The sequence below is a fragment of the Lycorma delicatula genome, chromosome 6 (genome assembly GCF_047948215.1).
Source record: "Lycorma delicatula isolate Av1 chromosome 6, ASM4794821v1, whole genome shotgun sequence".
NCBI classification, from domain to species: Eukaryota; Metazoa; Arthropoda; class Insecta; order Hemiptera; family Fulgoridae; genus Lycorma; species Lycorma delicatula.
Window position 1 is genome coordinate 128523631 of NC_134460.1, and position 27481 is coordinate 128551111.

The following is a 27481-nucleotide window of genomic DNA, read 5'->3' on the forward strand; positions in this document are numbered from 1 at the left end:
AACATTAAAAGTAAATAAATACAATAAGCTGATACACAGATATTTAAAAATATTATTTTTTAAGAGTATTATATTACTTCAAATTCCACACTAATATTGTAATCTTCAATACGTTTAATACTGTATACTAATTGCTTAATACTGAAATTTCTAACAAAGAAAAAAGTAATTTTCTAATAATTTTATTATACTTTTATAAAATAAAAAAATAAGGTTGCAATATCGCAGTTTTAGTTGATCTAGTACAATTTTCCAGTACACATCCCTAAATAAACCCACTAAAATATTTTGATTGGATAACTATTCCTTAATAGAATATTGCCGAAGAAAAGTAAGTAAATACATGATACCAGTCATCAAATATGTTTTAATTCTTATCAGAGGCTCTCACATCTTCCCTATCTTATTTCTAAATAATAGTTGTCTTCACATAATTGCCTAACTGCCTAGGTAACTCTCTTTTGCAATTTACAACTGTAACCTGTAATGTAGATGATGGACAAATGGATATTAAATTGAAACACAAAAACTAAAATAAATATTGAATCTCTTTAATGTATTTATTATAACCTACTTATAAACAGGGATGAAAATGTCGTCTTAAAAACCAGTTTAAATATAAATTTTAAGTTTCTTTCTGGCTATCCACTGTTCGTATTAACATAACTTGTCTTAATATATAAACTAACAGCTTTTAATATATATACTAACCTACGAATCTCGCCTGTTCTTTCCTGCTACGATCAATATAATGAATAATTATTTACAGATGTGACTGTAATACTTATTTATTTTTCTTTATGTTAAAAGACAAATAAATTCCATTTTGAATTTCTTGAAATTGTATACTTTGAAACGTTTTTCTTATAAATCTTTCATACGTCAAATTGTCTTCTTGAAATTTTTACTAAAATATCACGAAAGGAAAAAGTGAAATTATATATCTAAAGGCTTTACTGGCAACACGCCAACAAATTATCGACATACACCATGCAAAAAGGATGATACAAAATTTAGTTGTCTGGTTTCAACGAATTGGATACTTTTTTAAAAAGTTTCCTTAAAAAAAAAAAATTAAAAGCGTACACTATTATTATAAAAAGATTTACCAGATTTTTTCCTGGAACACGTAAAATGAATTCAGTAAAAAGATTAAGATGAACTTTTTCCTTGAAAGAAAGAAATACATGTTATTAAAAAGGAAATAAAATAAAACTGACAGAAATTAATTAGAGGGTGGACGATGGTTTTCCGTATGAAAGCCTGAACCTTTCTTTAAGGCTGTAGTACGAAGGAACTACTTTGTAGCAGAAAATTATCAAATTAAATTTAAGGTTGGTCAACATAAAATCATTTCTATCATGGTAAATTTACTCAAAATCACGTATAAGTTTCGAATAAAGAACAACATAATTTTTAAAATATTTATATATTATGTATCTGGTTTTGATTTCATATTGAAATTCTATTAAAAGATAAAATCCTTTTGAATAACCATATATATATATATATATGTATATATATATATATATATATATATATATAGGTTTCTATAAAAATAATTCAGTATCACACAGTTTTATCAGTTTCAAGTCTAAGCTTCTTTTATAACTATCACTACATCAATCAGTTAAAAATAAATAAATGTGAAGAGATTAAACCCATTTATTTGCTTCAGTATATATACGTGAATTTAAATCAATAAATTTATTCGCTACAGAAAATAAGCATAAAACATTTTCAATATTATTTATGGTTTAAAACGAAATAAGCTTACATTTAAGTAAAGAGTTTTATTTTATTACAATTACGTACGGTTACAATATAATAATAAATCTTCCTTTTATTTCTGGAAAGATGAAAAATATGATAAATGATTTTCTGACTTCGTTTTATATTGTTCTCTCTCCAGTTCTTTAGATTATCTTCATTCATTTATTTATTTTTTTAAATCTCTCATTTTATCTTTTTTTTACTGTTAGGATTGTACTCATATTAGTTTTCATATTTCAAATCCTTATCAACAACTATTTTTTAAGCATTTCTTTTTAATTTTTATCTAATTTTATTTCTTTTTTTCATTTGATTTGATGTACTATTTTCATTTCAATGGCGGCTCGTTCCTAAAATTAGCGGAGATGATGCTCCAAAAAATTTTTTTCTGAGCCTTTACAAGCCAATGGTTAAAGTTTTCTGTGAAATAAAAGAACCGAAAAAAATGAGTCAAATAGGACAGATGGAATGAGGATAATAATCTAATTCTACACTTTATCACATTCAAGAATATGGTTCACGGTTTTTAAGCATAATGTGCTTAAAACCGTATTCGGTTTAACCGAATAAACAATAAAATGTTAATGAAGATAATATTCTTTTAGTATTATTAGATAACTTAATAAAACGTCCGCTTAAAAACACTATAGTCCAGTGGTGCTTAATTTAAATTCTATGTACACAGAAATACTAATTATTAATTAATTACCTTCTCTTTCGCCCTTCAGCTTATTTTTGGACAGATCTGGCAATGAAAGAGCCCTTGCTTTCCGCCACCTTTTGATCAATACTGAAAAAACTACTAAATCACTTTCATATTCCTCCACCGAATAAACTAGAAAAGAGAACCAACAAGGAACGTTACATACACACGCGGAATATAGAAAAACTACCTTCCACCAGCATGCCAGGATCGGCACTGCGGAAGCGACAGTGCTCTCTCTCTCTCTCTCTCTCTCTCTCTCTCTCAATCTCTCTCACTCTCTTTCACTTTCTCTCTCTCACTCTCTCTTTCCCTCGCAGCCTCGCGTGCAGCTTCTTATGTGCAGATGAGCACAACAGCCAAACACCACGCCGCTGGAACTGTGAAACGCACAGTTCCATACAAAGATTTTTGTATCTTTTTCATAAACTGGGGGATGGCTACTGACATTAAGCTTAAGGATTATATATTGTACACTTATAAAGAAAGAATTAAAGAAAAAAGGACTGGTTATATTAAATATTATCGATAATATCAAGTGGAAGTAGGGGGTGCTGCAGTTCCACAGTGCCTATACGCGAGCCGCCACTGTTCCATTTGCAAACTAGCTCCATAACTCGGAGCTCTTAATGGAAGAAAAAATTTTTATGGGATGTGGTATAATAAAGTTTTCAAAATTAAAATGATGTCACCAAAATTATGAAATAAATCTGAGATAAAAATTTATTTTTTAAACGCTTTTCACATATACTTTTTAGTAATAATCTATTTAGAAAGCAAACAAATTTCCTGAATTATGGAGGACGGGATAACCACTCATCCTCTAACTGAAAGCGGTCTTTGAAGATACAATATAGATCTATTTGTTTCGTTTAGAGGCGATATATTATTATTTTTTTATAGTTTGGTAAAGTTTCATTTCTGTCAATGGTTCAACGAGAATTTATTCCGCCTTCAGTGGTTTTAAAAAACCCAAATGGAGCTGAGGAACTCATCGCGTAAAAGCCACCATACCTATTAATTTAAATAAATGCAATACAATAATTATTAAAATTATTTGAATTTATAAGTACAATCCAACTTATCAGCGACAAACTAATAATATTTATCTCAATAAAACCATATTTAAATTTAAATAGAAATTTATCTATTTCCTTTACTATGTAAAAAAATTATTTCACAACAGAAATCGGGTAAATAATTTATTTCTTTACACTATCTGTCCCAGTTTTTCTTACGGTTCTGCCACAAATAAAGCACCTAAGCTACAATAGACTATTCATGATTTGCTTTTATTGTTTTTTATGAAAAGATTTCTATGCTTCCTCTTCATCCAATCCATACACTGAATAAAGTTAAATATCAGCTTTACTTCGTGGGCTTAGTATACTGATATGCGTTAGTATATTCAGCTCTATGAAGAATACGAATAGGAAACCATTTTCGCAACTTCTAACTGATATTTACCTTTTATTCCTCGTATGGGATGTTTAATACTCATAAGAATGGTTGTACCGTCGAAAGAGTCAGGTACTGTCGTAAGAGGTTGTACATTTCAGGTAAATTACATTTCTTTTATGGCACGTAATAAAAATTTATTTCCTGGTAAGTACTAACTAAATTAACAACGCGTAGCTTCTAGAACATTGAACTTTTTAATAACCTCATACTATTACATAATAAAACGGTAAAAAATATAATTTTTTTATTTAAAATTTAAGGGAGAAAACCAACAGGGAAATAAATTATTCTCTCATAAACTAATCTCAAATAAGAAAAAAGAAATAAGTAGGATATTCGAAACAGTGTAATTTATATGCATAATTGTGTCTGGAATTACAAAAATTGTACAGTCAAATTCATTTTAAAAATTAAATTGTTTCCGCTTTAAAATAAAACACACAGTTCACCACAAAACGTTTTTTTTTTTAAATGATAGGCAAAAATATTTTCTAATGTCGGTTAAAAACAAATTAAAATTTAAATCTAATTTTTAAAAAGACACCAAATATATAATTAACAGTCACAATTTCATATTGGCTGCGTGTTTATGTGTAGGTGTGTGATTTTTATGTTTTATTACATATTGTTTTCTCTTCCTGGATTAATATGTATGCGCAAAACTGTAACATACATAGCCTGCATAATAATTCCAGCACGACCTGGCGGTAATAAAATTAAAAAGAATAAAATAAATAAATAAAATAATCAGAAATTAAAAAAAAGTAACTTTTAAATTATATTATAGTTATTTCACGATACATTTTTCTCTGTACATAATAAAAAATCTGAAGTGGCCACTACGTGACTTCCTTGTACGCTTATTAAAGTACATACACATATTTTTTTTTTAAATTAGAAGTACATAAAATTTTATTTCACTAATAACTTTTGATTATTTTCCATATTTTTTTTTTATTGTTATTGAATTATTATTTATTGTAATTTTTTTTTACAATCAGAGGTTAATAATTATTAATAAATCAATGTATTTAAATTAAAAGAAAAAGTTAAAAAAAAGGAAATGAAATCAGATTCGAATCGATGTGCCTTCCCCTTGTAAAATCCAAATATTACATTAATTAAAATTTTATTTGGTTATAACTGCGGAACCAATGAAAATAAGTACTACTTATGTTATATTGTTGAAAAGTTCTCAATGAGGTCTCATGAAAGTTAATGGCTTTTTAGGGCTTATGAAGGCAGTTAAGAAAGAGTCCAAACGATTCCAATAAAAAGGGGAGGTGCACAACTAGATGTTACAACAGTCTTAAATCCAAAATTTCAACATTCTACGGCTAATCGCTTTTGAGTTGTGCGAGATAAATACGTTTGTACGTACAGACGTCACGCCGAAAATAGTTAAAATGGATTCAGGAATGGTCAAAATGGATATTTCTGCTGAAATCTGAAAACCGAAATTTTTCGCGATTACAATACTTCCTTTACTTCGTACAAGTAAAAATACACGTTTTTAAAAAATATATTATCACTTTATTGCCGTAAACTTTAGATATTTTGTAAACTATACGGTGAATTATATTAATTTTATCGCCTATATCCACTTAGCGACTCAATCATTACCGATTATATTCTCCCAAAAAAAAAATGGAATAAATTCTTTACTATGAACGTTTTCTTAGTCTGACCAGTTTAACTAAGATTTGTCCAATTTTCACATTGATAATGATAAAACCAACCTTCGATATGACAAATAATACTTGTTACATACATATACATGTTGTTTATCAATATTACAGGATATCTGTGGTTTCCTATTATGATAAAGAAAACACAATATTTTAAAATACTGTTGATTATTTCAGTAAAATGACAGTTTTTTAGTATCGCATTAATGTGTTTGGATATGGTTTTGGAATGCCTCGGTTCGAGGAATTCCAAAACCATCATATAGCATATGATCAATTTCCGATAGAGAGACCTTCTAATTCATAACAATATTATCAAAGAATAAAATTCAAATTGAACCGGACAATTTATGATTACATTAAATAGTTCTTATTATTTCTACTTAAAAATATTCCTCTGTTAACCTGAAGCATATTATACATATGTATAAGTTAATGTATTCCATTTCATATTGGAAATGAGTATATAAATTTATTGTTTTACACTAGTATTTTTTCCTAGTATTTATTGTTACTGTGATGAATGTAAAACACCTACAAAAATACTCCAGCTATAGCTGCTTTCTCTGAGAGTAATGATGTTTTCTCAAAGAATAAGCAGTATTTTTTATACGATTACTAAAATGAAGGTATCACTTATGCTGAACGTCAACTTTTTATGTAAAAAAAGGACGACACAGTGCCTTATTGGAGAATACGATCACTTCATTTCTTATTAAATTTTCCTATTAAGCCTGCTATAGAACAGTTATTAGTTTTGAGATTGACTGTATCATTTTCAGAAGTGACATGTGATCCATATCATGTTATTTGCAATCATTACGATTGTGAAGTTTTACATAAAAATACTTAATCGTTCATAAAGTATAACTACGAATAAAAATAAATTATTATTCATTATTAAAATAAACTTAATTTCGATTTATAGGAATCTATAGCGTATTATTTGCTACATTAATGTTTGTTGTTAAACAGGATTAACCTTTAAATTTCCAAGCGAAAGGTTGACCGAACTAATTTAAATTTAATGATATCGACCTAATCGATAATAACTCTCTAAGAGCTATTTCTCTGTTTTGGGCTAATTATTATAGACACAGCCTGACCTCATATGTCAACCAATTGACATATCAAATAACATGTTATATTCTAACATTCAGTACATAAACAAGAGATACAGAGGCTAACGTATTCCGATTCAACATATTGCACTATATATCCGGTGATTTCCGGAGTATTATTTAAATCAATCGGTCCAATAAGTTAAGTGTGTTTTTCTTCCGTGTTGAAAATGTGTTTGAAAAACTATTTTTTTTTTTTAAGTTATTCTATTATCATAAAATGCAAGAATATAATTTAATAAAACCGTGATATTTAATTAACACCCAGAAAACTTAAAATCTTCAATTTGACATTCACTCTAAATATGGATTTAATAAATCTAATTGAAAGTTTATTTCATAAAAGTATCGTAAATTATGTTCCCTTAAAGGAGTGTAACAGTTTTTAGTTTAATATCCTACCAATCTGAACTTTTAATTTTGCTACGTAAAATCCAAATTATTTGATTATGTGTTACGAAACTTGAACACACTAACGATTTTAATTTATTATATGTACAAAGATAAATAGTTAATCTAATATGTTAAAACTGTTAATGTAATAGTAAAAGTTATGCTTAGATTTTTTTTTAATTTGCTCTACTTGCATCAACGTAAAAAATAATAATAATAATAATAAATAATGAACTACAGTTTCAAAATTAATGGAAGTAATTCAGTCTCAGCAATGCTTTGAATAAAGAGGTTATTACTGTGTTAACAATGGTAGGGATTGGTAAGAAACGAGAGATAAGTTTTACTCAATACTCAATGTTGTAGCCTACACTTTCTCTTGGTTGTTCTGTCGACCAGGAGAGAAATCCAACTTAAGACCATCCGCGTGACAGATTATGTAATTTTCATTCAATACAAGATAAGGCGTAGTTAAATATGTGAGTGTAACATAATTCGTACGCAGTATATTATTTACTGAAATCATCATCTGAAGATAATTTTTTTTTGTGATATCATAATGAATTTTTGATCTAAACGACCAAATATAAACTTTCGTAATCATCAAGGATAAACAAAAGTGTGTTAGTGATTGCGTTTACAGACTGACGCATAAGGAAATGACCGACAATAAATTCTTTCTTTAATTATTGTAATTTAAAATATAAAAAGTGATCCGTTAACGAATTAATTAAGAATGCAAGTAGATTGTTTTTTAAGGTTTTTTTTTAAATAAAAAAAGAAAAAAACTGAAATGCAACTTACGCCTAATTAATTTAATTACATGTAACAAACAATAACAATTACGACCCATTCAATACAATCCATTTTTCCATTTTTAACCAACAAAATTTTACCGGGTGATATACAAGGAAGTTAAACTGTTTTGTCACTAACGTTACCTAATCAGATAACAAAGTAATAATAATGAAATTGTTTTTAATGAATGCTCTGTTAATAGGCGAATATAAATCGCAAAGTGTTTTCGCAGCCTATATGGGGAAAATCTACAAAAACTTTCTTTTCAAGAAATGTTCAAAAAAAAATTATGATAAAAGATTTTAAAATCAATAAATTTAATTAACTAACGGCAGTGAATCAAAAGTAAAGAATTTATTCGTTAAAGAGTAAAATAAGTATTGATGTAAAATTTCGGTTAGAGAGGACCGCTTTCAAAATATAGTAAGAATATAGATAACTCAAATCTTAAAATATTGTTTGACCCAAAATTTGTTTTGTGTTGTGACATTTCTGTTATAACTAATTAATCAGATTGTGACTTTTTTAACGAGTTTTGTTTCACAAATACAAGATATTATTTTTTACTTAGAAAGCTATTCAACTGCGTATATTGATTATTTTGTAACTTAAACAATTAGGTGAGAGTGTAAGATGACAATAATCTTTTCATCATTGGTAACCAATAATATTTACTGTGTAACTTTTTCATATATAATCACTAAATTTACAAAAAAAATTTGTCTTAAATATCACATGTAAGGTTTAGATTTTCATATACTGATTATGCCTATATACAGAGTGATTCAAAGAAACAGAGAATTTTAAAAATTAAATAACGTTAATGAAAAATTTTTTTTAGAAAATGAATTTTATTTCATATAATTGTACAAATGTTGCCATTTTAGGATACATACATTTTAGTTTATATTTTGAAGACATCTTCCAGGTGACCCCACAAAAAGTAATCGCAAGCTGAGAGATCAGGCGATCTGGGAGGTCATCTAGTGTCACCATTTCGTGAAATGACACGTTGTCCAAACAATCGGCGTACAGCTGCCATCTATATTCGTGCAGTATGTGACGTTGCTCCGTCTTGTTGAAACCAGGCTGTGCTAAGAATTGGTGGAAATCTCTTTTGTTGTTCCACAACAAAGGTTTCAAGCATGTCTACGTAACGAGCCGACGTCACTGTAATCGCAAGACCGTTGTCATCCTCAAAAAGATAAGGGCCTATACCACCGTAAGATGACATAGCACACCACACGGTCACTTTCTGGCTGTGCAACGGACAAGAAAATCCTAGCTGAGTAGGATTTTCTTGTGCCCAGTACCTGAAATTTTGCTTGTTAACAAATTCACTGAGGTGGAAATGCGCTTCGTCTGACATCCACAGTTCGTGAACAAACTCTTCGTTATCATTTATCTTCTGAAGCATTACATTACAGAATGTGCTCGCACAACTGCATCGTTCGGTTTCAGTTCCTGGACGATCTGCAACTTGTATGGATGGTATTGCAAATCCTTCACTAACATTCTTCGAACACTTCAACTATGCAATTGTAAAGATGCTGAGAAACGACGAATTGACCGATGTGGACTTCGTGTGACAGCATCTTGTAAAGCTTGAACATTCTGTGGTGTACAGACGGTTCGCTCACGGCCTGGAGGTTTCTTTTCATTGCCGAACCAGTTTCCTCAAAATTAAATATCCATGTTTTAATTGCATGTGCTGATGGAACACGGTCGTGCCGTCCCAGATTAAAATGACGGCGAAATTCTCTACGCGCTCCCTCCACACTGTCATTTTTTTTGTAAAACGCTTTGATAGCAAATGCACGTTGCGCACCACTCCAAGGATCCATGACAACTAAATGGCAGGTTAGGTTAGAGAAACTGAGAATGTACAAGACTACACTTCATTTCACTCATACATATCATCCTCATTCATCCTCTGAAGAATTATCTAAACGGTAGTTCCCGGAGGCTACACAGGAAAAAGAAAGGTTAGGTTAGAGAGGCTGGGGCCACTTATCAAGTGGTACCAATCGCCCACGGCTACCAACACAACTTTCAAAATTTCCCGTTTCTTTGAATCACCTTGTATAAGTTAAATAGAATAAATAATTTTTAAAAATTAGTCGATAAAAGAAAATTCTTCGGTTTGAAAACAGTTCACTTCTTTATATAAATATTATAATTTTATTTAATGTGCATTGTAAGTAATTACACAAGTTTTATGGATAATTAATTCAAATACAAGTTTTACATAAAAAAAAAAAAAAAAAAATAGACATCAGATGGTCTTGAACTTTAGACCGGTCCGATTGAGGTATAAAGTGCCTCGTAGTTACCATTGTAAATGACAAATAACTTGAAAGGTTATATTATTAAAGTAACATATGTAAATTATATTAAAATTCAAGCTAAACACTGTTTACAAAATGAAGACGCCTCAGTTATTTACAATGATAAAAAAAAGTTACTTTATTTCCATCCTAGAGATTTGTTCGCAGGTATGTCTTGAATACCATACATTGCATGATTATCTGTTATTATCACTGTTCCTTTTTAACAGAAAAAAATGAAAAAGACTATTTCCAGTTTTCAGATACAGTTTCTTTCAAATTTTTACCAACAATATATAATTTACGTTCTGCTTAGAGAATATTTTAAAAACACTTATGTACAATAAAATAAAATTTAGATGTAATTTTGCATCATGAAATTTCAATAAAAACAAGAAAAAAGAATACGAAGCATGCTAAAATGATGAAATGAGTAGACAGAATGGATTTGTCACACTATGAGAAAGAAATTTAAGGATGAAAATGATTTGAAAATATGAGACAAAAATGGACCTGTTATTTCCCATACCACTCAGACATTTAGATTCCCAAAAATTAAATTATCTTTTATTAGAGATATCTAGAAGAATACTAAAAACGTATGAAGGTACCCAAGAACTATGAGAATGGAAATTCATTTTAAACAACAATAAAATTATTAAAACAACGCTGACATTACATGGACAGTGTCAGTTACATATTTTTGACAGAAACCTTAGTAACCTGGTACCAAAAACTAACTAAAATCTTTGGATATGTTTAAGATTTATATAGTATTAATATAAGGTTTCATGCTGTCCGTAGAACAATATATGTTCTCTTATAAAAAAATTCTCTGATAATAATTAAGAAGTCAAATTAATCCAAGTATTGGAGAGGGTTCATTTAACTTGTTATCTTTAGTATCACTTGAGATATAAGCTAAAAGGAATTTTGAACTCGAATAAGAAGATAAATGTTTAATTTATTAACTTAACATACACTATGTGGTATGAGATGTACGTATAGATAAGTTTAAAGTAAACAAACCTTATAAATTAAGATGAGAAGACATCTGTCTGCATACTTTTACCAACTTGTGAGAAGGAGAGGAATCAATTACTTAGTATAACATGAATACTAGCAGCACACACCTTAGATGTTATAACTTATTTACTATACTTTCAATATTGGATTTTGTTTTTATTATTAAATATAAAAAATAGACCTATATACTTCAAGAAAAAAAGTAGAAAATTCATGATAGAAAGCAAAATTAATATCAACTTTCATTCACAACCACTGTAATGTTCACAAAGTTATCTTGGTCATTATTCTGTTTGTAATAAAATAAGATAATTTAAAGTATGGTTAAGAGACAAGCTAGTTAATTTCAATAAATAATAAATCTTGGAGAATACATATGAAAAAAAATTTATAGTTAGTAACACATTCAATGAATTGGTTTGCTTGAAATTAAACAGTAGTCCAATGAAGAAATAGTATTAGATATTTATCACATTTTGTGTAAGAGTTATAAAATGGTATTCAGACTGTGGTGTTTACAGTATGGACTATTAAAAAAAAAATTAATTATTTGTAATAAAATATTTACAAGAATTAATACAAATTATAAACTACTGAAATTATTTCAATAAATTATCAGTAGTTAAATCAAAACAATACCTGAAATCATTCTGTTAAGTTATAAGGATTCTTCTTCATATTATTTGTATGTGATACAACTTGCAGTATTTTTTAATATTATAAGCAAATATATTGTTATTTTTACATTAAATTCACTTAATTTCAATCTGAGTGGAGAAATCACTGGGTATTTACAAGTAATCATATATAATTTCAGTTTACACCTCTGAAATTAACCATTTCCTTTGTGGTTTTAAATGGATAATATATACTTGAGAAAGTAAATATATGCGATAAACAAAAATTCTGAATAAAGTAGTAACTGCATTCATGTTAACCTGATGGTATGCATTAATTTTAACATCGTAAAGAACAACAACTTGAAAATAAAAAACAATATGGTCAATATTATCTCATTATATATCTCATTGTAATATATCAGTTATCATAGATCATGAAGTTGTACAATACTGCATGCATTTACCTTGAGGATGAGTTTGTCATAGGGGATTAATTTAATGAATGAAGACCTCTAGCAGTAAATCATATTTTAAATTAGAAAAAAAAATTGGTACAATTCTAATCGCTTCTTACAGTGAAGTCAGTCACATATTGGTCTAAACAAATTATTATAATTTATACATTTCATTACAATACACTGTAAATTATATTATTCAAAAAGATAATAATCATAGAATGTTAAACTGATATTACTTGTACATTAATTCTACTTTCTATGTAATTTTATTTTTATTATGTCTACTGATAACAAAATTTCAAGAATTTATGACAATTATCACAGCATCACTAAAGCTTTCATTAGTAGAATGCGATTAAAACAACAGCAAAATAAGGAACAGCATTCTGTGCTGCACAAGTTTTTATGGAAAAATATAAATTAACTGCAGTTACTATTTCATAAAGTAAATAATATATATGATAAAAATGCAATGATATGAAAAATTCTATAATTTTCCAAACTGGTTAACACAAACACGTTGATTAAAGGGAGGTCTGTTCTTACCAATTATTGATATAGGATATATCTATTCCTAGAAATCAAGTAAATATATAAATTATCCTGAAATAAGTTTTTAAATTAGATTTGAAGTTCCGATAGAGCTTCAGGTCTCTTAGATTATTTGAAAAAATGTTGTATTGTTGAATGATATGTAGAATAAACTTCTTTTTAACTTATCATATATCCTGCCATTAATAAACAGTGAAAGTTGTATAAAAAAATTAATTATAATTGAAGAATATATATATATATATATATATATGTTACTGTCACTTCACACATAAGTATATATAGCATAAATATGGTATCAGTTTGTTACTGTGTATCGGTATCAATTAAAAACTGATGAACTAGTAAACATGTTTACCTTAATGCAAAAATTTAGAGACAAAGCAAAATAAGATAAAAAATTCTGATATGAAAAGTCAGATAGGTGATATCGCTTTAAAAATTATACCCTATTACTCCATGCTGAAGTACCATTTTTTAATAAGCAAAATATTTAAAAAATGATAACACAAAACAAACAAAACCATGCTATTTTAATAAGTTGTGTATGTTTCATGTGTTTAATATATTTTAATGTTTTGTGCAGACAGGCGAAAAATTATTAAATCCATATCAGGATGTTTCAAATCAGGAGAAATGACAGCTATCATGGGTCCATCAGGAGCAGGCAAAAGTACTCTAATGAACATTCTTGTAGGATATGTGTAAGTTACAAAAATTATATTATTTAAAAGTTTTGCTTGTACCGTAAAATGAAAATATAGACCTGTATTCAAATCCCACAAATTAAAGAAATATTATTATAGTTGAACTAACAGATAAATAAATGAAAACTCTTCACTCAGTTGCAGTTTTTGACAACTTTATCTTACTGTTAATTAAATCAACCTTACTTGATTACATTGTATTATTTGTTATTACTCATTCTAACTACTATTAGGAACTGAATTAAGATGCTATAATTTGTTGAGGCAGTAGTTAAACAGGTTATGCGATCAGATTAGTAGAAGTAGAGTATGGTGTAGTTTCTCGGTTCAATGTCTGATACACTGATTCACTATGCTAACACCTGGAATCTCCGTATGGCGTGTAAATACATCATTCATGTATTAGTCAATAGATAATTCCAACATAAATATAAAAGTGGGTACAAGCATAAATTAGGTCTAGAAATAAAAGTTGACTGATTGATGATTAACTTTCATATTATGTCAATGTAACATAGAGAACGGAATGAGATGTTTTGTGGAAATCATAAAAGAACATTATTTAAATATAACCCATCTTTTTTAGGACAAATTTATGGAGAAATTTCATATGAAATGGTACCTGCGATAGTTGGACAGTTATTATATTGGTAGCTATGATAATTGGACAGTTTTTAAAAACTAAAGCAGTTTTAATTAAACAAATTTTTTCACCATTGAAGAATTCCTTTTTCTCTTCAATCAAAAATTAGTTAGGTCTAAAATTAGATTATATCTAAGTTTAACTTTTAACCCATCAGGCACCAAGTCCACAGGGCATCCTCAATTTTATTTTAGATTAACTTTTAATAAATAAAAGTTATTTTGATTACTTTCAAGAATATTGCAAATGTATAACATGAGACTAAATTTTCATATTTTCTTTTTATGAATTTCTCAATATGCAAATTATTGAACGTAAGTTTTATTTCTTCAACGTGGTACATCATTAACTACTGTAAGTGGCAAATGGAAAGAATGGTTGTGGAGTATGTATTGTTAAAAACATAAATTGGGATTAAATTTTTGTTAAACGGAAGAATAACTTTTCATTATTAAGAAATGAGATCTCAAGTAGAATTTTATGAATGCCAAGATTTTTGTCATCATCCAGGTTAACTCATTGAGTTTTGTTAAAAATCATTTATATGATGAACAAACTGGCAAAAAATTGATTTTTTTTTGTCTTCAGTCATTTGACTGGTTTGATGCAGCTCTCCAAGATTCCCTATCTAGTGCTAGTCGTTTTATTTCAGGATACCCCCTACATCCTACATCCCTAACAATTTGTTTTACATATTCCAAATGTGGCCTGCCTACACAATTTTTTCCTTCTACCTGTCCTTCCAATATTAAAGCGACTATTCCAGGATGCCTTAGTATGTGGCCTATAAGTCTGTCTCTTTTTTTACTATATTTTTTATATTTTTCCAAATGCTTCTTTCTTCATCTATTTGCCGCAATACCTCTTCATTTGTCACTTTATCCACCCATCTGATTTTTAACATTCTCCTATAGCACCACATTCCTAAGGTTCTAATCTTTTCTTCTCAGATACTCCGATTGTCCAAGCTTCATATAAAGCTTCCATATAAAGTGACACTCCAAACATATACTTTCAAAAATTTTTTCCTGACATTTAAATTAATTTTTGATGTTAAAAAATTATATTTCTGACTGAAGGCTCGTTTCGCTTGTGCTATTCGGCATTTTATATCGCTCGTGCTTCGTCCATCTTTAGTAATTCTACTTCCCAAATAACAAAATTCTTCTACCTCCATAATCTTTTCTCCTCCTATTTTCACATTCATTGGTCCATCTTTGTTATTTCTAATACATTTCATTACTTTTGTTTTGTATTTGTTTATTTTCATGCGATAGTTCTTGCGTAGGACTTCGTCTATGCCATTCATTGTTTCTTCCAAATCCTTTTTACTCTCGGCTAGAATTACTATATCAGCAAATCGTAGCATCTTTATCTTTTCACCTTGTACTGTTACTCCGAATCTAAATTGTTCTTTAACATCATTAACTGCTAGTTCCATGTAAAGATTAAAAAGTAACGGGGATAGGGAACATCCTTGTCGTACTCCCTTTCTTATTACGGCTTCTTTCTTATGTTCTTCGATTATTACTGTTGCTGTTTGGTTCCTGTACATGTTTGCAATTGTTCTTCTATCTCTGTATTTGAACCCTAATTTTTTTAAAATGCTGAACAATTTATTCCAGTCTACGTTATCGAATGCCTTTTCTAGGTCCATAAACGCCAAGTATGTTGGTTTGTTTTTCTTTAATCTTACTTCTGCTATTAATTTAAGCGCTAAAATTGCTTCCCTTGTCCCTATACTTTTCCTGAAACTAAATTGGTCTTCTCCTAACACTTCTTCCACTCTTCTCTCAATTCTTCTGTATAGAATTCTAGTTAAGATTTTTGATGCATGACTAGTTAAACTAATTGTTCTGTATTCTTCACATTTATCTGCCCCTGCTTCCTTTGGTATCATGACTATAACACTTTTTTTGAAGTCTGACGGAACTTCCCGTTTTTCATAAATATTACACACCAGCTTGTATAATCTATCAATCGCTTCCTCACCTCACTGGGCAGTAATTCTACAGGTATTCCGTCTATTCCAGTAGCCTTTCTGCCATTTAAATCTTTTAATGCTCTCTTAAATTCAGATCTCAGTATTGTTTCTCCCATTTCATCCTCCTCAACTTCCCCTTCTTCCTCTATAACACCATTTTCTAATTCATTTCCTCCGTATAACTCTTCAATATATTCCACCCATCTATCGCCTTACCTTTCGTATTATATATTGGTGTACCATCTTTGTTTAACACATTAATAGATTTTAATTTATGTACCCCAAAATTTTCCTTAACTTTCCTGTATGCTCCGTCTATTTTACCAATGTTCATTTCTCTTTCCACTTCTGAACACTTTTCTTTAATCCACTCTTCTTTCGCCAGTTTGCACTTCCTGTTTATAGCATTTCTTAATTGCCGATAGTTCCTTTTACTTTCCTCATCACTAGCATTCTTATATTTTCTACGTTCATCCATCAGCTGCAATATATCATCTGAAACCCTAGGTTTTCTACCAGTTCTCTTTATTCCGCCTAAGTTTGCTTCTGCTGATTTAAGAATTTCCTTTTTAACATTCTCCCATTCTTCTTCTACATTTTCTACCTTATCTTTTTTACTCAGACCTCTTGCGATGTCCTCCTCAAAAATCTTCTTTACCTCCTCTTCCTCAAGCTTCTCTAAATTCCACCGATTCATCTGACACCTTTTCTTCAGGTTTTTAAATCCCAATTTACATTTCATTATCACCAAATTATGGTCGCTATCAATGTCTGCTCCAGGGTAAGTTTTGCAGTCAATGAGTTGATTCCTAAATCTTTGCTTAACCATGATATAATCTATCTGATACCTTGCAGTATCGCCTGGCTTTTTCCAAGTGTATATTCTTCTATTATGAGTTTTAAATTGGGTGTTGGCAATTACTAAATTATACTTTGTGCAAAACTCTATAAGTCTGTCCCCTCTTTCATTCCTTTTGCCCAGCCTGTATTCACCTACTACATTTCCTTCCTTGCCCTTTCCAATGCTTGCATTCCAATCTCCAACTATTATTAAATTTTCATCTCCTTTTACATGTTTAATTGCTTCATCAGTCTCTTCGTATACACACTCTACCTCATCATCATCATGGGCGCTTGTAGGCAAAAATTGATAAAAATGAGTAACTTTTTTTAACTGTATATTAAATGTAAAAATATCATAGAAATATTACTCTGAAAACAATGAAAAATGAAACATTATTATTATTATTTTTATTTTTTAACATACATTCAAAACAAAAGCAGCTTTTAAAAAACAGGAAAAGAGGTTTTTTAAATCGTGTCATCAAGGTATGATTAAAGAAAAAATTTGTATTTTAATATACTATTCATAGAGCTTCATCGAGTCAGTAATGTTAAAGTGAATTTGTACTATTTATTTATTAGACATACTTGATAAAATTAGGGCCAAAACAGACCTATTTTCTACTTATTCAGGACATTTAACATTATATATAATAAAATTTTTTTGTATTTGCTCTAGCCTTCGAACATAGCATATCAAAATAACTAACACCTAAATATTTCTAAAAATAAAAATTGTCTAAGTAACTAGGATTATATTAAGCAGTACTTTTTGAAAGCTATTAAAAATAGAAAGAAATGAAAAGATAAAATATGGCATATAATTAATTTTTTTTTAATACTTTTATTTTCAGTCGCATCAACAATTAAAGTCATTATTGACTTATAAGTGTAATGTGACTGTACTGGTAAATCTGTAGTGTTGAACAACTCAGGTCAAGTATTCCTGAGACATGTGGTTGATTGAAACCCAACCACCAAAACACACCAGTATCCACAATTTAGTATTCAAAGCCGAATAAAAGTATTCGAATAATTAATTTGTTTTTCTAATAAGTTAGATAAATAAAATCAACATTTTTATTATTTTTAGGAATTAATTTATTATTAAGTTTACTAAATATATCCTCAACCATATCCATAAGCAGTGATTCTATTAATTTTGAGCATCAAAGTGTTTTAACTTCATCAACGAAAATAAGGCTCAGAATAATAATAGATTAATAAGGAAACAGAAAAAAATTAGTATTTTATATAATAAAAGAATAAAATTTTTTCCAAGTAATAAAAAAATTTTACAAGAACATAAAATAAAATTAATTATATACAAATTACAATTTATAATCTTTTACAAACATATATTGTTATTAATGTGTATCTTAATCACTGTGTAGAAAAATGCACTGTACATTTAGGTCCATTGTGATTACACATATTCACCTAGTTGTGCTGTAAGCAGTATGAATCAATTGTCATTACTTTAAATGAATGATAAAAAAATATATATATAAAATTATGGTAGATTTTTAATTATTTTTCTACTGCTGTGACTAATGTGATTTATGTTATATATTTTTTAGTAATATCTTTTTTTTGGGCATTTTTATTTTAGAACAAACAAAGTAATGGAAAAAATAAATAGGAATAATAGAGTTACATGGTATGACAGTTCAAAATTGTTGTAATTTAATAAGATTTTTAGTTTTTTTTAATGTGACTAGTGTGATTTCATCATCATGAAATCAGCCTGTAGTACAGGCTGGTGGCTGGTCCCTTACTACGACTGACTTAACTCACATTTGTCCAAGCCTATTCCTTCAACCCCTTGTAGTTTTCAAACTTCACCTCATCTATTAATTCATCCTTCTTTTTCCTTGCTTCATTTCTTCTTGTAATGATCCTTTTAATATAGTTTCAAGATTCGACTTCCAACCAGTAGCCTTTTCTTTTGTGTACTTTCCACAGTGTTATTTTATGTTAATTTTTAAAGAAATAATTTTTTTTGCTTTTGTATTTTAGAACAAATGGAGTAACAGGCAGTATTTTGACAAATGGATTTCCACGGCAGATTAAATTATTTAATAAATTATCAAGTTATATAATGCAAGAAGATTTATTACAACCAAATTTAACAGTTAAAGAATCAATGGTAATCGCAGCAAAACTTAAATTAGGAAACGAACTTTCAGATTCAGATAAAAATGCAGCTGTAAGTATTTATGTTTCTATAATAAATAAAAATAAAATACGGCACAAATTAATAATAAAATATGACACAAATTAGCTATTTAACAGCTGATTTTTGAAGTTGAAGGTTCTGAGTTTAAATCCTAGTAAATAAGTTATACGGATTTGATTACTAGACACTGTACTGGTGTACTTTGGTGTTAAATTAACCACACATCTCAGGAATGGTCAGCCTGAGTCTGTACAAAACTACACTTCATTTATGTGTCATATATATCACTTCACGTTATATATTGGGCCATGGAGTTCATTATTGTTCACAAGTTAAACAGATTACAATGTACATATTAGGAAAATAAAATAAAATCAGAATGATGATTATTTTACAGTATAAAAGTTATGAACAGAAGATCTACATATTAAAGAATAAGCACTCAATGAAATCCTTTTTTTATTTTATTGATGTCAAATTAATTTCAGAAAAGAATTTTTTTAAATTAACAAATTATTAATAATTAATTTTGATTAGCACACAAATATACATTGCATAAATAAAAAAAAGGTAAGTATACCCCATAAACAACAAAAGAAACTCTTGTAAAAATTGTTTACATTAGGAAATCTAGACCATACTTGTACCACAAAATGCAATATTAATTAACTAGAAAGGCATCAGTTAACTAAATGATTTACTTAACTGTTGCTTAAGTTCATAATTACTTCCAAGTCTGTATCTGGTTGAGTATTACGAAATTCCATATTACCAGAGAAAGTGTTATTACTTCTTGAATTGAGAACACTTTGATCATTTTATTAATTATTTTTCAAGACAGTATTCTTCTCAATTTTTGCACAAATTCTATTGATCTTTCTCATTCTCTTCTGAACACTGGTATGTTGCTGACTGGAAGATAAAAGTACAACTAACTGGGACATAAGCCTGGAAGTTATCATTTGACGGCCAGTCTTAAGTGAAAGCTTGAAAGTTGCTGGAGTATATTCTTTCCAAGTCATATTTTTAAACCTATTTGAGAACTAGGTTCATCAATAGTGTATTGTAAGATAATTTAAAATATAATATTTTTATAAATGGAAAAAATCAAAAAAATCTTTATTCTGTAGAGTGAATTTATTTCACAACCCAACATTTTTACAACTAGATTTTTTTTATTGTTTTATGTAACATTAATTCAGGACTTATAATTTTATTCCATTATAATCTTTATAATGGAATAAAATCTTTATAATTTTATTCCATTAATCACATTTTACTGAATATGTTACATGTCTTTAAAGATAAATTAATTTTTAATTTACTAATTATTCAACTAAAAGATTCATTTTTACTTGATAATCAAATGATATTGTTGTCCATCTGACCATAAACAGTTACCATTAAAATCTATAAAAAAAAAAAAAAAAACATTACAACTGATTTTCTAGTGGCAGTGAATCTATTAACCATAAATAGCACAAAAATGCAGCTTTTCTAGCATATCACATCAGACATGTAAACATATCCATATCAGCTGACAGCTGTAAAGAAGAATTCAATACAATAAGATATTTAATGTGTTGAATGCTATTGGCTATTTATCCAAAATTACAGCAGACATTTTAGATAAAATACAGAATAACAAAAACACACTTATTTTTTGATAAAGATGAAAACGCTAAAATATACTAACATTCACTTACCAGCATTTTTAAAAAAATAATGTCACTGTCATCAATCATTTTTTTTCCGAATATCTTGTAAAAAACTGGATACAAATAAAAAGATACTCAACACAAGATCCAAATTTTATATATTGCATATAAAAAAATCTCAAACTTATACATTTGAACAAAATGAAATTTCAAATGCCACTAAATTTTACAAAAAAAAAAATTAAACAATTAAACATATCACACATTAAGTATACTAGTCTCAAATACTGAGTATTCTATAATGACCATTGCCTGCAACACCAATAATTGAGAAGCTTGATCAGTGGTGGTACTCAATCATTTTTTAGAAAAAAATAATTTCTGATAACATATTTTTAATATCCAGGTGAGCAACAGAAAACCAAACTGAGCTGGCTCACTTATTTGAGTCTCACTTCTAATGCTGGTCCAAAATTGGCACCTCTCAAGCTTCTCTCTTATCTCCTGCTCAAGCAGTATAACTAGAGCGTGTTACTACTCTTGTCTATTGTTGTCATTTGTAAACTCTTGATTTTCAATGGAGTATAATTTCATTCTTTGCAGTTATTTTTCTAAAATACCTTATTCGATTGAGGAAAGGGTTGCTATAGTAGAAGATTATGTATGTGCTGGATCCTTTCTAGAAATGCATTAATATTTGCAAAACGATTTCTGAATGTCAGTATCCCAACAAAGAGAAAGTATCCCAACTGATGTTCAGAAATAAGATTTGATTAAAAAATGCTGTAGTTTAGTTTCAAAGGCAAAACGAAACAGGCAACTTTATATTCAGACTCCATAGGTCACAACCAATATTCATTGCCAGTCTGAAAAAATCAGTAGATAAATTATGACAACACAGTGGTGTAAAATATAAATCTTACCATACGATTCTTCATGATTTAAATTTGAAACCATACTGTGCAACAACTTAAGAGAACAGGCAAACTGATGTCTTAATTATTGTGACTGGCTTGTAATATATATATATATATATATATATATATATATTTATTTTTTTTCTCTTTTTGTATATAAAACCAAAGGATAAAAATGTTTACTAGCACGCATTAAAGCATCTTTTACAAGCAAGAAATGTCTACAGAGAGTGGTAGTCTCCACGTTCCTCAGGTTTGATTTGAATTTAATCTGCAAGTTTCTCATACGTATTCAAGCCGAATGTATATAAATTTTAACATCAATTTTTAAGTTATTAAATTTTGAAAAGATATTAAAATTAATAAAAATTTAATAAAATTTTGATAAGTATTAAAAAATATTTATTTATTCTCTCTATGATAGATAGAGGCTATGCCCATTTATAGCTGCTACTCTAAATCCTCTTTTTTTAATAAAAATGAATTTTTAACATGTGAAAAACACTAAGTCTCACCAAGATTCAAATCCAGGACTTCTTGAATGAAAGGTGGACGTACTAGTACTTAGAAAGAAAGGTTAGCATTATATGAGAAAATAGCAAGCAAATAAGATGCAGGGCCATATTTTCATTGACATACACATATGTCATTATTACATTTCACTATTACGTTATCAGAACTCTTGTTTAAATTTATAAACATATATATAGTTCAATATTATAAAGTGTTTATTAACCATACATATTTTTCACAAAATTGTTTAACAAGATGTAAAATTTCAACTTCCAATTATAAATTTAAAAATTTATTTTTTCACAGGTAGAAGAGATTTTAAAGACACTTGGACTTACAGCTTGTGCTGACACATACACTGAAAAATTATCAGGTGGTCAAAGAAAAAGAGTGTCTGTAGGTTTAGAACTTGTAAATAACCCTCCAGTTATATTTTTAGATGAACCAACAACGTAAGTATTTGAAATTTTTATGATTTATGACAAAAATTATATTTAACTTGTACTTTAGTTTATACATCAAAATTAAAAAATTACAAAACTTTTAAAATATGGAAAACCGTTCTTTTCTAGTTAAAAGCAAATATTTTATAATTCTTCTCCCTTCATTAATATTTTTATTTTAAATTTACCTTATTTTAAAAGCAACTGTCTTTTCATATTGTCTTTCTAAGATTTAATTAAATTTCAAGCGTCTTTAAAAATGCTAAGATAAATTTACAATTTGAATGTGACATTTATCTCTCATTTGTTCATAGGAATTGTAAATAATAGCTGAAATTTTATCAAATGAAAAATGTTTTTGTATAATTTCTCTAGCTGTGATTTGTTACCTTGGTTATATCAGGTATGGTATTTGAAAGAGTAATTTCACAGAGAAATACCTCTGTGTACAGTGAGATTAATAAGTACACTTATATAAAACAGTTATAATAATAAATTACAGTTTTAAAACAAAACTTAGAGAATTATTTCATGAAAATAACGAATTTGCAAATCCATATAGTATTATAAACATTTTTAAAGCTAGATATTGAAAAAACATGATCAAAACGCAAAAAGAAAATGTGTTCAAATAGCATCCAATGTCAAAACTCCTTTTACTAGAAACATAAAGATCTGTACTGGGAGTCTAATGGACTGAGGTAGTGTAAAAATTAAATGCTTACCTTTCTATGGGATGTTGATAGATACTCATAGAAACTATATAATACACTAATTATATTTCTGTAAAACAAATTGTTAGGGATGTAGGATGTAGAGGGTATACTGAAATGAAACGACTAGCACTAGACAGGGAATCTTGGAGAGCTGCATCAAACCAATCAAATGACTGAAGACAAAAAAAAAAAAAAATTATATTTCAATTTTATTAGTTCATAATCGTGTCTCCCCACAATTTTTTTTCAGATTCTTGTAAACAATAAATTGTAGAATGTTGAAAGATGTTACGTGGCTAAGTTCGTATTTTCACCTACTAGCTACCAATAGGGTATCAACAAAATGAATTAGACTACACAATCTGAAAACTTTCAGTTTATCACTACATTACAGTTATGAAATCAGCACTTCTGTTTTTTTTCTAAAAATTCTACTATCAAATGTAGTTATCAATTTGGGCTTCCAATACGACTGTATTTGTATGCATCCAGTAAAAGAAGTATGGGTTCTGCTGCACTATATGAACGAACAAGGGAAAATATTTAATAATCATCTACTTCATCAAAACAGAAATATTAATTACAATAAATAAAATTAAAACAATTAATTATAGAACTATGAGAAACCTAATCAGATGATGTAATGCATTAATATATAATATGTGTAGAATGAATGTCATTTAAGAGTACTTACACTTATATTCATTTGGCAAATGATCAGATACGCCAGCTAGTGATGGCACAAAAAGAAAGGTTGCTCCAACAACAAAAGAACAGATATAAATCATAACAGTATGTTTATTGAGCTGCTCTCTACTTTACATGAACAATGCAGTTTTGTCATCTCCTATAACATAACATAAAAACATACAAAAATGATGAAATGAGTAACAGTGAGGTGTTACAATCAGCTCCACTATCACTTAATCTTATGTTATGAAATACTACCTAATAAATAATGCTAATCACAACATTGGTTTTATGCACCTTCATAAAAAAATTTCTATCCTGTACATTTCATTTTTTTCATAACACCTAGTGCTAGTTGTACAGGACAAAGACCATTCAATTCTGTGTCAGAGCAGTTGTTCCTGTGAAACAACATAAAATCACTGGTACGTTTTAGTCATTGTTCCAGTCAACACTGCTAATACCACTAATACTAATATGCATTTAAATAAACTAATTTAAGTTAGTATATGGATGTGACATCTGAAAAATCATTCTTATAATTCATTAATTCAATGATTGACATTATAACATTGCATTATTTCAAACATTCATCACAAAATGTAAATATTAAAGTTATGAAGTAGAACATAGGTAAATTATTTTTTGTCATCTTTTATTAATTAAAATGCACATAATAATTTTTAGGGGGCTTGATATTGTTACAATGAATCACTGTGTACAGTTATTAAAAAATTTATCAAGGCAAGGACGTACAATAGTATGCACAATACATCAACCAACAGCTTCAATGTTTAATATGTTTGATAATGTATATATGTTGGCAAAAGGAATGTGTGTTTATCAAGGATCATCACAGCAACTAGTACCTTTCTTAGCTAGTTGTGGATTACAATGTCCATCATCTTATAATCCAGCAGATTATGGTAAGTTAAAGAATTCTACACTAAATACTTAAGAAGTAATGAATAGAATCAAAGAAGAATAAATGATCTTATAAATCAATCATATTTAAATACATCTTATTTATTTATCTAGCCATCTAAGTACCCCTCATTAACAAGTTGGTTATTAAGTAAACAGACAATAACCAGGCCATGATTTATCATATTAGTTGTACCTAATGGTAGTCATATTGTCGCTGGCTTGCTAGTATAATGAGTTTTGTGAATTGTGAGTTTATGAGTTTTTGTGAGTTGTGAACATTTAAGAAATATAACTTTGTACAATATACAGTATAAATAGACGTACACTCCTAGTATCTAATTAAATTAAGCATTCACACACCAAGTTTTAGATTAAGTATCATGGTATGGACAAAAAGATTTAATAAATATGTATAAAAATTAAATTTAGTCAGTTAAATTTTAGATTTGTAGATTGCCTAAAAAAAATTCCTTTATTTTATTTAAGCTATTTTAAATTCAATAAAAGACTGATTTAGAGGTCTAATTCTGAAGGTCTTATTTTAGCTGATTATAACTCATGAAATCCATAACCATAAAAGATTCATCCATAAAAGAATTTATGACATAAGTTTTTATATATATATATTTTAAAATAAATTCTTTTTAGACTCATACTCCTTTGGACTACATACAAATATATTTTATTAGATCAACCAAAGTACAGAATAAATAAAGGAGGATGACTTACCTTATCCCACTACATATGCTGGAGGGCTTTCACAATTTACTCGCATCTTCAGCTGTATTATATGTTCATTTATTCATCTCAAATTACATTACAATTTTTGTAAAATAATAACATATCATGGATTTATTTATTTTATTTAAAATTTAAAACCTTTAATCTTCTTATTTTTAACTTTTATTCAGTTAAATTAAAAATAGGCAGTATAGTAAAGTAAGTTCAGTTAAGTCGACAATATGTGCAATTGCTTTACTTAAAATTATTTTCATAGGATTTTAATTTGAATTTTAATTTGATTTTATGCCTTGACGTCATATTTTTACATATGTAAAAATTTTTACAATTTAATTTTTAATATTAATTTTAATTTTTCATACATCACAATAACAAATATAAATAAAAACTCAGTGAAAATAGCTCACAAATATTTAATGAATCTGTTTATTATATAATGAACAACAAAACAACAAATAAAGCAACACAAGCAACAAGCAATTAATTGTATTTATAACTAGCAGACCTGGCAATGCTTCTTTATTCCTAGACTTGAGTATATAACTGTATATAAGTATATATATATAGAAGAAGAAAGTCTGTTTGTATTAGATGAACACAATTGAAAGTTTGATAAAACATTAAAAAAATGAACATTATGGAACTTCACAAAATTTAACCTTTCACTTTATCCCTTTCCTCTGTTACCCGTTTTTCCTTCTACCATTCCATTCTTCCCTTTTCATCTTTTTTCCTTTTCCCTTTTCTGAAATTTACCTTTTCACTTTTTCCCAATGTAATTCGATCCAGTAGTTTTTTAGTCTACAGCGGCCACACATGCGACCATTGCCTTTTATATATATATATATATATATATATAGAAGAAGAAAGTCTGTTTGTAGATTTGTTTGTTTTGTAAATATCTCTTGACACTGGCGCCACCTAGCGGGTAATATTTTTTCAAACGTAAATAATGTATATTCTAAATATGAATCAAATCGGTCCATAAATAAAATTTGTCAAAATATCTCAGCTCCAGCACAATCTAGGGGGTCCATTTTTTCAAAAAATATTTCTTTTCATGTAACTAATATATATCCTGAATATGAGCCAAATCGAACCATAAATGCAATTTTTCTAAATATCTCGACCCCAGTGCCAATTAGCGAGTCCATTTTTGTAGACGTATTCCTTTCCATGTAAGTAACACATATTCTAAATATGAGCCAAATCAAACTATTTATACATTTTTTTGAAATATCTCGACCACAGAGCCACTTAGCATGTCCAAACTAATTCAGAAACCTTCACGGGCATGTGCACAACAACTCAACAGTTTCACTGCAATCGTATGAATGGTATAGGAATGCATACAGTTCAAACAAACAAACATTCATTATTTTATATATACATATATATATGTAAGATTTTGTTGTTTATAACACAACTTTATTAAGATTTTCTGTTGTGTCCCTTATTTCTTCTAGGTAAATGCCAGAGTAGTTAATTTTGTTACCACTGGAATAGCAAATCTTACTATTCCTGATATTATATGTGTATCTTGAAATAATATTATGATCTGAATGATGAATTTATTTAATAATGAAGAAGAAAACAAAAG

General features: G+C 28.3%; 1 protein-coding gene across 4 annotated transcripts in view; it reads left to right on the top strand.

The window, feature by feature from the left end:
- The window catches only part of LOC142326216 (ATP-binding cassette subfamily G member 4-like), a 278942-nt gene that overhangs the window by 227768 nt on the left and 23693 nt on the right, over positions 1 to 27481 (top strand). For all 4 annotated transcript variants that reach the window (XM_075368505.1, XM_075368501.1, XM_075368502.1 and 1 more), the window contains 4 exons: positions 13507 to 13624; positions 19117 to 19306; positions 22671 to 22816; positions 24901 to 25139. In XM_075368505.1, coding sequence (XP_075224620.1) covers positions 13507 to 13624; positions 19117 to 19306; positions 22671 to 22816; positions 24901 to 25139 — 693 coding nt within the window. The remainder of the gene's footprint in view (positions 1 to 13506; positions 13625 to 19116; positions 19307 to 22670; positions 22817 to 24900; positions 25140 to 27481) is intronic.